Here is a 13,180-nt window from a genome sequence, read left to right on the forward strand (position 1 = left end):
AGGAAAAAATATGGTTAATGGATGCTTAAAAATGAATATTAAAACTTAAAAATTCTAAAATTACTGGATTCTAGTGTAACAGCATCAACACAGGTGTTACATGGTTCTATTTCCTTTTTTTCATGTTAACATCAGCATTCTAGAGTAGCTGCAGATGATTGAGATGCTTTTTGGATAATCCTGTGAGCAGTGCATTACAGTAGTCTAGCGGACAGAACATAGAAGCATGGATGAGTTTTTTGGTGTCCTTTTGGAATAAAAAGCACCTTACCTTTGCAATAATTCTTAAATGATAAGAACATTTTTTTGTTGTTAATGTGGCTTTGAAAAGTGAGATCAGCAGCCATGATGACACCAAGGTTTCTGACCTGTGTGACACTTTCCAGAGACAGTTGTAACAATTTAAAAGACATTTCCTGTCTGTAAGTGTTTGCCCCAATAACCAGAATTTCCGTCTTGTAACTGGTCAATAGGCCTGGGCGATATGGTCTAAAAAAAAAATCTCAGTTTTTTTCACAACAAATACAATTCACGATTTAAATCGATTTTTCCCCCCTACTTAAAATCAATTTTCAGAAAAATATTAACGGCCTGGTAGCACGTACCTGTGGTCCAAAACATTCAGCATGTGAATAAACCCCGGCTTTTCCACGGCAGAGTCTCTCCCTATGTTGACCAACGACAACATAGTTGTGTGGGGAGACAGAGGCAAGGCACTGGCCGGCGCAGGTTAGTCCCCAGCCACCTCCCACTTGCTGTCCTGAGCCATATTAGAAGAGAAAAGAAGAAAGAAGAAGAGAGAGGGGGAGCTCTTGCAATATACGTCGCGACTGCATCCGTGATCGCTTTCCACTGGGCCCCTTTCTTATCATACGGCAGTGTTTCCCCTACCATTATATTGGCACGGGCGACCCAGCCAGGTGAGCACACAAGAGCACAGCCCGTTCCCTTTCTTGGGAACGAGCTCTTTCCCGCTCGCTGCCATGTTGTTTGTGTATCAAGTGCACGGGGGGGAGGGGTGAGCCCAATCTGAACTACGGGAGCTCAGCGGGGAGCGTCGGTGGCAGATGATAAAGAGAAACTTGATTTTCATTAAAACAAACTGACCTAAACTACACATTCGAATTAATCGATAAAATCAATTTATCGCCCAGCCCTACTGGTCACCTGTAAAAAACTACTTAACATCCAGTTATCACTATCCTTGATAAATTCTAATTGCATGTCAATAGGGCTGAGATCATCAGGGGACAGGCAAATTTATAGTTGCATGTTATTATCGTAATTGTGGTAACACGTGTTTTGTCATAAGCTGGCCTTGCAGCAACAAGCACAAATGAAAAAATAATGGGTCTAAAACTGATCCCTGGAGAACACCACATGAGTGTAAAAATAAAAAGGAATTAAACTCCTAGTCCCAACAAACAATCCAGTGCTTACCCAGATTGGCCAATCCACTTTGATCCAGAAAAACTAAGAAAGAGACTCTACCATTGTCACTTTTTTTCTTATGTCTTTAGTTTACCTGTTAAAGGGTTTTTGGGGGGGAGTTCGTCCTTATCCGCTGTGAGGGTCCAAAGGACAGAGAGACGTCGTATGCTGTAAGCCCTCTCAGGCAAATTGTGATTTGTGATATTGGGCTTTATAAATAAAATTGATTGACTGATTGATAGTTACCTTGACCAAGGCTTATTCCGTACTATGGATGGGGTGAAAGCTGGGTTGGTAGAGATCCTATAATTTATTGATAGTCAGGTGATCAATTGATTACTTGTGGACGACATTTTCATAAATATTGCTTAGGATCAGGGGGTTAGAGATTGGGTTGTAACAAATAGCAAATGAAACCTAAGTAAACCTGAGCCTTACTTATGTTGTAAAACCACGTTCAGTGATGTCATGTTGTACCGAGATGCCAGCAGTTATGTTTGGGAGTTAATGTAATAAGGTTACATGGAGGCCTCCGCTCTGAAAATGAAGCCATAATGTAAGACAATTATAGTTTTGTAACCTGTCCTTACTCAGAGTAGAACAGAGTATTTTTTATCACTGCACCAGTTTCATCCTTTTTTGTTCAGTTTTGTTAATGTTCTTACCATCAATCTTTGGACCATCTGCTCTCATGCATTATTACATGACAATCACTGCATGTGAGGAATATGCAATATGATACGTTTTTACCTGTATATATGTACATTGTATTACATGCTGTGCTCTCTCTTCTCTGTAGGTATGATGATGATCAGATTCCTGGTGGGGATAAGGAGAGATTCGCCAGGTAGGCCTAGCCAGCTTGGGCCATAGAGGATTTTCCATTAACTCAGGGGTCAACAGATGCCAACCTGTACACTACACACCTGGGGCTGTATTTACAAACGTTCAGAGAATACTCTGATAGGGCTTTCACGCTAACAGGGCACCGGCATGGTTCTGGTTCCCGAGCCCAATTTTGAAGAGGCGGCGCGTTCAGACCGAAAAAATAATTGGTTTCAGAACCTGAAAAGTCAGTTCACAGTAGAACCAAAAAATAGTTGTTTTTTCCTTGCGAACCGTGACATCATACAGTAAGTGGGCCTGTGACATTCTAGGCTGTGAAGACCATAGATATCTATAAAAACATGAGCATATACTTTTTACATACCATTCGCCTTATATGTTATATGTATATGTTACTGGAGTAACAAAGTGAAAGCTTGCAGATAATCCATGCGATCTGTCATTTTGCTGGCTGCTGTGTTTATTTCTGCTTGCCGCTATGTTTACTTCCACCTGAGTGACGCGGAGTAATGTCCTCCCACTTGGTTTCGCTTAAACTGGTGTGGACACGGGCTGGTTCGCCAGACAGCACCAAGGTTCTGAGACTCCAGAACAGAGACAGAACCGGAACCAGAACCGTGCCGGTGCCCTGGCGGTGTGAAACCGCTATCAGAGAGCTCCTAACTTAACCTAAAATCTTTTAGTAAGGAGTCCTTACTTAATAGCGATTTAGAAAAGTTCTCAGAGCAACTCCGAGTGAGGAAGGGACAGAAACTTTTATTTTAGTGAAGAGGCGTGGTTGTGATTGGTTGTCACAGATGCCCTTTTGTGAGCCTGCAAGGTGTGGACACCCAGTGGAAATGAAATGGACTGCGTGACAACATGAGACCGTGGAAGTGTTGTCATTGTTAGTGTGATCACTCTGCTGATGGGAGGCTGAAACAGACCCAAGTCATCACTGCTGCACTGTTGCCTTTTTCCAGTTTCCAAATATCTTAGTGTTGTGATCATTTATTTCTGGCATTATAACATTTGGTGGGAAATGTGAGCATATCTCTAATGAAATTGACCACATGCATTATCCCTGCATGATCTAATTTGTGACATTTCATTTACTCACTGCCATGCAGTGTTTGGAGAATATTTCTCTGATCTCTGTGTTTCCACCATTTTCTCCTCTGATTAAAAAACTCTTAAGTCTCTTAAAAGTCCTCCTCCCTGCTCCTAACAGTTTTTCACCTTAAGAGCTCTTTTAAGGTCTAAGATGCTCTTTCTTTGCTTTACAAGGACTTAGTCTTAACTTTAAGACTAGGAGAAATTCTTAGAAAACATCACAATTCTAAGAATTTTCTTAGAATTTTGTCACTAGGAGCAACTCTTAGTGCTAGGAAGCTTTGTGAATATGGCCCCTGTTCTGATCCCAACAAAGTGAAATACTAAGAGCTGGTGCCAAAAAAATCAGGATAGGTGTTTGTATACCAATACATTAGGTCAATATTGGTATATTAGAAATAATGTATTAGCCTGTTAGCATTGACCATCCATATGAAAGTTCTTTTTATTAGCCTGGTAAGATCATCCTGATGACATTAGCTCAACATCCCATTTGGCTTTCTGTATCAGTCTAGTCCTACTGTGTTCCAAACACTGTCAATGAACTAGAGTACTCGCCTTGACAGTAACAAAACATGTTACAAATATGTTGTTACGTTAGATTTAACAGTAGATCTAAAAATACAATTTATTTATGTTTACCATTTGAATGTGATATGTACCTTGTTGGCAACAATCCCCATGAGGTTTTTAAGATACACAGACACATTGCCGGCATTTTTCGCCATTTCTTATTGAGCAATAAGGCCTCTGGACTGCCTAATACCAGCTGGCAGCATCCTTGTTGGATGTCCGAAGCATTGTGAGCGCCAATCTGCATGGCTGTGATTCCCAGCTTTGAAGCCTTTTGTATCCTGGTCTCAATTAGCGCAGTTAGTGGTAAAATAACAATGAACATTGGATTTGTACTGGGGAACATCATCTTCATCAACAACAGAACAAGTTCATAAATCAAGCTTTTGTCAAATCAAGTCTTGAGAATGTCAAAAACATCTTTTCCTCCAAGAAACTCACCTTTTGCTGTGTTTCCTAAATTTAGAGTTAGCGCTTGTTGCTTCGTGGACCTCCATCACTATTCTGCCAGCTGCAGCCTGCATTTTACATCATCAACTGTGACAGTCCCTGATTGGCTGCTTACGTTTTCAACTATGGTGCAGATCCCTGATTGGCCTTGATTGGATTTTAATTTCTGGAAAGTGTTTGGGGCAGCAGTGGGGCCAGACTGGTACAGAGAGCAAAACAGAATGTTGAGCTCACATCATCGGGATGGTCTTACCAAGCTCGTGTTTTATGCCAGACGTCTGGCCACAGAAACCATTACACTGTGGTGGAGGCGCAGTTTACTCAACAGGTGTGCAGATGTCAGTTGGGCTGGGGAATAGAAATACTGATTGGTACGTTGCTTGACAGTGTGCTAGCAACAAATCACATCACAGAAATGAAGCTCTTAAATCAATCATGTAACAGTCATTTAGGAACAATTTTTCAAAAGAGGCACAGCAGGTTGGTTGGGTTAGCTAAACTCACCAGATGATGTTTTCAGTTGTCACATAGACAGGAGTGGTGAGCACACCAGCACAGGAGATTTTGTGTTGGCACAGAAAATGACAGCTCCACAGTCCCAACAGCCTTAAATGTAATAAACAAGAACACAAAGACCTCTGGTGTGTTAACACATTGACCACTTAAAGCCCCCTTTTTTACCAAGTGGGTGAGTCCTGCCAAAATCTGCGTCAATAAAGCACAATAAAAATAACCATCCAAGGAAACACGCACAGTAAAAACACCAAAAATTAGACACAATCTTGGAATAAACAATGACGCACTCAGAGAAAACCCCTAACAATAAACTGCAACATAACTGAGTAGTATATGAGTGAATAATTAAACATGCTAGACATGCAGTTTCTCAGTTTAAATGGTGAAATACATTGTAGGTTCAAAAATGAGGGATCACACAGATGAACATAACTGACCCACTACTGACCATATAAGCTATGTGGCTGTGAACCTTTCACATTGCTTAGATATACAGATTTTCTTTTCAATTTTTGTATGATTAATTTATGTAAATAGATTTTCTGTTTGCCACTCAAACAATTGTTGATCCTGAGACTGCAATCTAAGAATTTTAAGTTTAAGGGAATCTTCAAGCTCAGCAGAAATATTGACTTACTATCATGATATATATAAATATCAACCGATATCAGAAATATACATTGTGGTATATATGTATATATTTTTTTTGCCATATTGCCTAGTTGTATGGGCCAGCCTCTAAAACCTGCAGCTAAACCTGCTGAGTCCTTATACAACTAAAGAAGTGTTATTTAGATTTTTCCCCTGATGACAGTAACATTTAGAAAGAAACCTACTTTTGGGGCTTTTAATTTATTTATTTATTGTTGCAAGAAACTACCCAAAATAATAGATACTGGGACAGGAAAAGTACCTGCAACTTCAACCTCAGTAAAAGGTTTTTGATTGCATATTAATGGGTCTGAAGGGGATACAGGTAGTACATGTAATCTTCCCACAAATACAGAATGCAGTAGGTTCCTCTAAAAGCCTTTTGTGGCCTAACTTTGTGGTTCCCTACTGCTGTCTTAAGGAAAGTTCCCTCAGTCAATGGAACATTACTCATAGAAGACCTTCCTGGCTTACCTGAGTCATTATAAGCACTTCTGTTTTTTTTCCACTGAGGAAAACTCAAATGAGAAATACATCCCCAAATGAAAGAATTAGCAGTCAGCTAGTGGTTCCCAGTCTGTAGTCTCCAGCACCTAACTGCTCCTTTCTCTGTTTAGAGAGAACCACAGTGAGATTGAGAGACGCCGACGCAACAAAATGACCCAGTACATCACTGAGCTGTCAGACATGGTACCGACCTGCAGTGCCCTGGCCCGAAAACCTGATAAACTGACCATCCTGCGAATGGCTGTCTCCCATATGAAATCCATGAGGGGCACTGGCAACACGTCCACTGATGGGGCCTATAAGCCCTCCTTTCTCACTGAACAGGTACTGTATTGTCAGAGAGCCAGAGCTCTATCATACAAGACACAGAAACACCAAACATACCAAAACTCTTTGCACTGTTAATGGTTTTATTTTGTCACCATATTGAGTTTTGTAGTGAAAAATATTTTCATATCAAAGTAAAAACTCATTTCTACAAATTCATTCACACATTATAATAGTGAAAATGCTCAGCTCGAATGGCCTTCGGGAGAGCAAGATGAACATTTTCCATCACATCCAAAAACACCTGGGACTCCCTACATGAATGTGGGGAAATGCTTACAATGCTTTACATTTTTACATGCATTACTGACATGCTTCAAAAACCTGATCATAACAGAATAATAGTATGCATGTAGAATTATTCTGTGCATCAGGATAAGCGCTCGCACAATTTAGAAATTGTACATATAAAAACATTGTATCTGACTAATACACTGAACCTTTCACGATCTGCTCAGTGTTTGATTTTCTCCCCAGCTACTTTCTTTTTATGCCTCCGCACCAGCGATAGCTGTGGCTGGAGACATTGTGCTTTTGGGTTGTCTGTCTGTCTGTCTGTACTGCAGTACATCTGTCCGTCTGTCCGTCCCATTCTCGTGAACATGACATCTCAAGAATGCCTCAACAGATTTTTTTCTTTTTTCTTTTCAAATTTGGCACATCTATACACTTTCACTCAACAATGAACTGCTTAAGCCCTGCAATAGTCTGACGACCTGTCCAGGGTGTACCCTGCCTCTTGCCCAGTGTCAGCAGGGATAGGCTCCAGCCCCTGTGACCCCCAAAAGGATAAGCAGTTACTGAAAATGAATGAATGAATGAACTGATTAGATTTTGGTAGCCAAAGGTCAACGTGACCTTGCATTTGTCTCATTCTAGTGAACACAAAGGCCCTCATTTATCAGACGAATGTAGGACAGAAAACTGTGTGCACGACCATTTCCACGCAAGGCTCGGCATTTATCAATTTGGATGTGAGCGGACGCTACAATCAAATCTTACGTCAGGTCTCATCTTGTGTACACAAGTTTGAGTCAGTGTGGATTTGCGGTGCAGCACAGCAAAATCTGTCTGAGTCTGAAAATAATTATTAAACAAACCTCAAACTTGTCATCTAAGCATAAGCAGCCACATATTCAGTACATATTAAAAAAGGATTCCCAGAATGAATAAAACAAAACAAAATAAAATAAAATAGCCTATGTTCTTACTGATACTTAACTCTTTTTTTTAGAAAATAAAAAATATGATAAACAACCTAAACATGATAACGATACATTTAATAGATAGGCCTGTACATTATTATACTCTTAAATTTGACATATATAAACAGAAATCTGTGTTTGCAAAGGAACTCAGTGGCAAAATTCTCTGTTTGTTTTTGGTGTTTTCGATCAAAGCCTGGGTGTGACACAATTTCAAGCAATCAAAAGCATCTGGTAAGATATGTCCACTGTGGTTGGTTAGATTTACAGTCCCTGACAAAAGTCTTGTCGCTTATCCAAGTTGTAGGAACAACAAATAATAACTTGACTTGTAGTTGATCAATTGGAATCAGAAATGGCTTATATGAAAGGCAAAGGCCTCTAGATTATGCTTATTATACCAAAATAAAGTTGTGCATCATTCACTGAGTTTTATCATTTAGTTAGGACAGAAAGGTCAGATCTTGCTTGGACAAAAGTCTTGTCACATACAAAAATAATGTACTGTAGAAATGATACTTTCTGTTGAATACACAAACATGTTCCAATAACATCAGAACATAAAGTCATGGTGCCTTGGGAAAAAGAATTAATATCGTGTATGACTCCCATGAGCTTGGAGGACTGCATCCATACATCTCGGCAATGACTCAAATAACTTATTGATGAAGTCATCTGGAATGGCAAAGAAAGCAGTCTTGCAGGACTCCCAGAGTTCATCAAGATTCTTTGGTTTCATCTTCCAAGCCCCTCCTTCATCTTACCCCAGACATGCTCAATAATGTTCATGTCTGGTGATTGGGCTGGCCAATCCTGGAGCACCTTGACCTTCTTCACTTTCAGGAACTTTGATGTGGAGGCTGAAGTATGAGAAGGAGCACCATCCTGCTGAAGAATGTGCCCTCTCTTGTGGTTTGGAATGTAATGGGCAGCGAGAACCTCTTGATACCTCAGGCTGTTGATGTTGCCATCCACTCTGCAGATCTCTCGCACACCCCCATACTGGGTGTAACCCCAAACCATGATTTTTCCTCCACCAAACTTGACTGTTTTCTGGGTGAATCTTGGGTCCATGTGGGTTCCAACAGGTCTTCTGCAGTATTTGTGGCGATTGAGATGCAGTTCAATGGATGATTCATCAGAAAAATCAATCTTCTGCCACTTTTCCACTGTCCATCCTTTCTGCAAGCTGTGGGCCTTGGCAAGTGCAACACGATTCTTTTGTTCTCTTCTGTTTAATGCTGGTTTGTGAGCAATAATTCGGCCATGGAGACCATTGCGTGAGAGAATTCGACAAACTGTTCTGGTAGATACAGGGGTTTTTGGTGACCAGTTCTGATGTAGTTCTGCTGCAGTTGAAAAAGGGCTGGCCCTGGACTGCCGAAGCAACAAACAGTCCTCTCTAACAGTTGTCTTACGGGGTCTGCCTGACCTGGGCTTGTCATGAACGTCACCAGTTTCTTCAAATCTTTTTTTTATCCTCTCCACTTGACGTTTGGATACACTGGAGATGTCTGCCACCTCAGCAGCAGACTTGGTCTTCAGGCTGTTGATGATCAGCACTTTGGTCTGTGGTTGAATCTTTGGCATTTTGTCAGCGGTCAGGTTGCACTTCACATGAAGGTCTGGTGTGCTGGGGTTCTTTTTATACACACCTGGGAATGTGTTAATTACAGTATTTGTCACAGGTGGAGCTCTAATCTGTGATTGGTTGAATCGCTTAAAGACACGTCAAGACTTTTGTCCAAGCAAGATCTGACCTTTCTGTCTTAATTAAATGATAAAACTCAATGAATGACACACAACTTTATTTTGGTATAATAAGCATAATCTAAAGACCTTTGCCTTTCATATAAGCTATTTCTGATCCCAATTGATCAACTACAAGTCAGGTTATTATTTGTTGTTCCTACAACTAGGATAAGCGACAAGACTTTTGTCAGGGACTGTATATCCACTCCCCTATTTAAACAAGAGCTTTGACAGTTATCAGATCTCGACAATGGCAGATTTGCTTGTGTTACAACAGTGGTACGCGGGTGTGAGACGTGAGCGAGTTTTCAGGGACCGCATGGATTGCCTCATAGAGAGTGATGATTGGCTTATTCGTCACTTTCGGCTCCCAAGGCATGTGATCATTGCTTTATGCCACAATTTAGAAGCCCGCTTAAAGAGGGAAACCAGAAGGTCAAATGCCTTACCTGTGCCGGTGCAGGTGCTCGCCACGCTGGGGGTTTTTTTTGGACACCGGCACCTTTCAGTGAGAGATCGGGGACAGGGCTGGGGTCTCCCAGCCAACTATCAGCAGGACGATGCCAGCAGTGTTGGCAGCAATCAAGTCCTTCTCTCACAATTACATTCGGTTCCCGTACAATGATCCCCAGCAATCTGTGTTTAAAAGGCAATGTTATGAGATTGCTGGGTTTCCAAATGTAATTGGAGCGACTGATTGCACTCATGTGCGCCTGAAGCCACCATCAGTGAATGATTATGCATTCATCAATCGCAAAAATTACCACTCTGTTAATGTACAGGTAATTTGTGATGCCAGGCTATCACTACTAAACATCGTAGCCAAGTGGCCGGATGGGACGCATGACTCATTTATATTCCATAACAGTAGAGTGGGCAAGCGGCTACGGGAGGACGCACTGCAGAGCCAGAGTCATCTCCTCGGTAAGTAGGTAAACTGCATTAAATTGATCTAAACAAAGTAGGCTATTAAATGATTAACATTTTGGTATGGTTCTTGTTCTAGGTGACAAAGGTTATCCCCTCACGGAATACCTTATAACCCCGCTGGCAAACCCTGCCACAGAGCAGGAGCGCAGGTTTAACACACACACACGGGTCACGAAGGAGCCCTGCTTCGGGTTGCTCAAGGGCAGGTGGCTCTGTCTTGGGCCAGCGGGGGGAACACTGCTGTATACCCCAGAAAAGGTGTGCAACATCATTTTGGCCTGTGCAGTTTTGTACAATATTGCTTTAGACAATTGAGTGCCGTTTGATGTGCCGGCGCAGCCAGATGAACCAATGCTCAGGGAACCGTGGCCAGCACAGCCTCCACTGGGGGCTATACTGAGGAGACAGGACCTCATTCATCGCTTCTAAAATGTAAAGTATACCTTAAAGTTGTTAAAGTGCTCTACAGTATTTAATCAGTAATGTAATGCAAGTATAGCCTAGGGGCTGTTGGCTAAAGGGATATTCAGTACAGACAATGGACAGCGTTTAGTCATTTAAACATTTTATTCAGGTCTTTTTTTTTAGATTCCCGTTAATTTCTTTTAGCGTGTTATTAATTGCCTTAAGCGTGCTAACAACTGAAGTCAGTAAACGGTATATTTCTGTCTGCCTTTCCAGGACCTCTGCCGTGATGATTTCTGGTCTTGGCCCAGCACGAGAGGTGGAGGGCATGCGCTCGCCCTCGGTTGCCTGACTCGGTGGGTCTGGCTCAGTGGGACTGCTCTAGGGAGAAGACCTGGACGCCATGCCGCTGGTGCCTGGCTCTGAAACAGCATTTAAAAGAAACAATAAAAATGTGTACCTGTGTAACATGTGTAAGCCTATTTCTTTGGACAATAGTGTACTGTCAGGGTTAAATTAACTGTCTGATTATACAATGCAAACAAAAGAAGGGCTGTTAGTTACCATTCTACTCCAGCTCCAACACAAGTGCGTCTGTGTCTCCACCACCACCACTTATGTCAGAGATAGATTCTGACCCGATTAGTGAGGAGATTCTTTCCTTGGTCCCCGTCAGGGTCAGGCTGGGGTCTGGTTGGCCTCATCCAGTCTGCGTGCTGTTGTGCCTAAGTGCAGCAACACACTTTTTTTTGTTTTTTTATGGCCATTTTGCCTTTAATGGACAGGACACGTAAGCATGAAAGGGGGAGAGAGAGGGGGGATGACATGCAGCCTTGTACATGGGGCGCCTGCTCTACCACTAAGCCACCGACAGCCCTGCAACACGCTTTTTTGTTGCCATCTTTAAGTCTGACCACTTTTTCTTGACCTAAACGTAAAGAATTGTGACTTGATCAACTACCAGGCATAGGCTATTGGGCTATGGATGTACATAAGATTCATTTTTTTATTATCATCATCATTAGTCATAGGCTACTTATTGAGAATTTTATTCAAACCTCAGCCGGAGTCCGTTTCACTGTTGACTGACCATAATCTTCTTCCAGACAGCGTTTTTATGGGCTCCTTTAATGCCAGTTTTTAAAGTTCTAACAAGCACGTCTTTATTTACCTCCACCTCAGACGTGAGGGTGTCAATTTCCAGCTCGGAAAAGTTTCTCTTCTTTGCAGTATTTCTCCTCTCCATGTTGTGACCTCAAAGGGCGAGGCCTCCGAACCATGAATATTTAAGGCCGTGACATGCTAATGACGATCGATTTCAGCCACCGCATTTTTTAAAGCCTGATCATTCATACGCTGGGATTGATCAGATACGAACGTTTCATACGTCACACGTGTGTCTTATCATAAGATGAATCCTGCGCTCAGATCTGCACCCGTTTCCACCTAAGATTGATAAATGAGGGCCAATATCTCCAGAACACCTTAAGGAAATTTCTTCAATTGTTAGACGAACGTCCACCCAGACTGAAGAATAAACTGGTCACAATTGTGTGGTTGAAGGTCAAAGGTCAAGGTCAGTGTGACCTCAAAAATTTGTTTTTGGCCATAACTCAGGAATTCTTACACTAATTATGACAAAATTTCACAGAAAAGTCTAATAGGATAAAACAATGAAGTGATGAAATTTTATACCTGAAAGGTCAGAGGTTAACTTCACCGTGACATCGTAATGTGTGTGTGAAGGACATGAATATAAACTGTAAGAGAAACTTGACTGGTGCATTGAGGCATTGTAGTTTTAAAGATGCTTAGGTGTTTTTGAGTTGAAGAAGGCGCTGTGCCCCTTCAGCACTACCGGACTCTTACCCTTGTTCATGGCAATCATGGCTAAGTAGTGAATGTAATACAACATACAGGTCTATTATAAATAAGCTACTCCCCACATTTTAACTCTGCCTCTTAATTTGAGTGGAATGCAAAAATATATAACACTTCCTCCCCCTTATAGTCCAGATCCATAACACGATTTAAGTTTAGTTCATTAATGAACATGTCTTTGATCTTCGTGTGTGTGTGTGTGTGTGTGTGTGTGTGTGTGTGTGTGTGTGTGTGTTTGTTTGTTTGTGTTCTCATGTTCCTTTCTGCTCCCTGTAGGAACTGAAGCATCTGATTCTGGAGGCGGCAGATGGCTTTCTGTTTGTGGTTGCTGCAGAGACGGGACGGGTGATCTATGTGTCGGATTCAGTGACGCCCGTGCTGAACCATCCCCAGTCAGAGTGGTTTGGCAGCACCCTGTATGAACAGGTCCACCCTGACGATGTGGACAAGCTCAGGGAACAGCTCAGTACTTCAGAAAACTCCATGACAGGTAGAGAAAGTACTGTCACCAAAAATTCTCTTTCAGTTGAAGGTTTTCTTTTTTTTTTTTTTGCTTTTGTTAATCATTAATTTGCAGAATATCTGACAAGAGCAGGTGGGAGTCCTCATAACCA

General features: G+C 41.7%; 1 protein-coding gene across 4 annotated transcripts in view; it reads left to right on the top strand.

The window, feature by feature from the left end:
- The window catches only part of arnt2 (aryl-hydrocarbon receptor nuclear translocator 2), a 158,541-nt gene that overhangs the window by 39,014 nt on the left and 106,347 nt on the right, over window positions 1-13,180 (top strand). For 3 of the 4 annotated variants that reach the window (XM_049602843.1, XM_049602861.1, XM_049602852.1), the window contains exons 4-6: window positions 2,231-2,278; window positions 6,177-6,390; window positions 12,843-13,056. In XM_049602843.1, the coding sequence (XP_049458800.1) occupies window positions 2,231-2,278; window positions 6,177-6,390; window positions 12,843-13,056 (476 nt within the window). The remainder of the gene's footprint in view (window positions 1-2,230; window positions 2,279-6,176; window positions 6,391-12,842; window positions 13,057-13,180) is intronic. The other variant, XM_049602871.1, reaches the window with a different exon arrangement.

The sequence above is a fragment of the Epinephelus fuscoguttatus genome, linkage group LG2 (assembly GCF_011397635.1).
Source record: "Epinephelus fuscoguttatus linkage group LG2, E.fuscoguttatus.final_Chr_v1".
Taxonomy (NCBI): Eukaryota; Metazoa; Chordata; class Actinopteri; order Perciformes; family Serranidae; genus Epinephelus; species Epinephelus fuscoguttatus.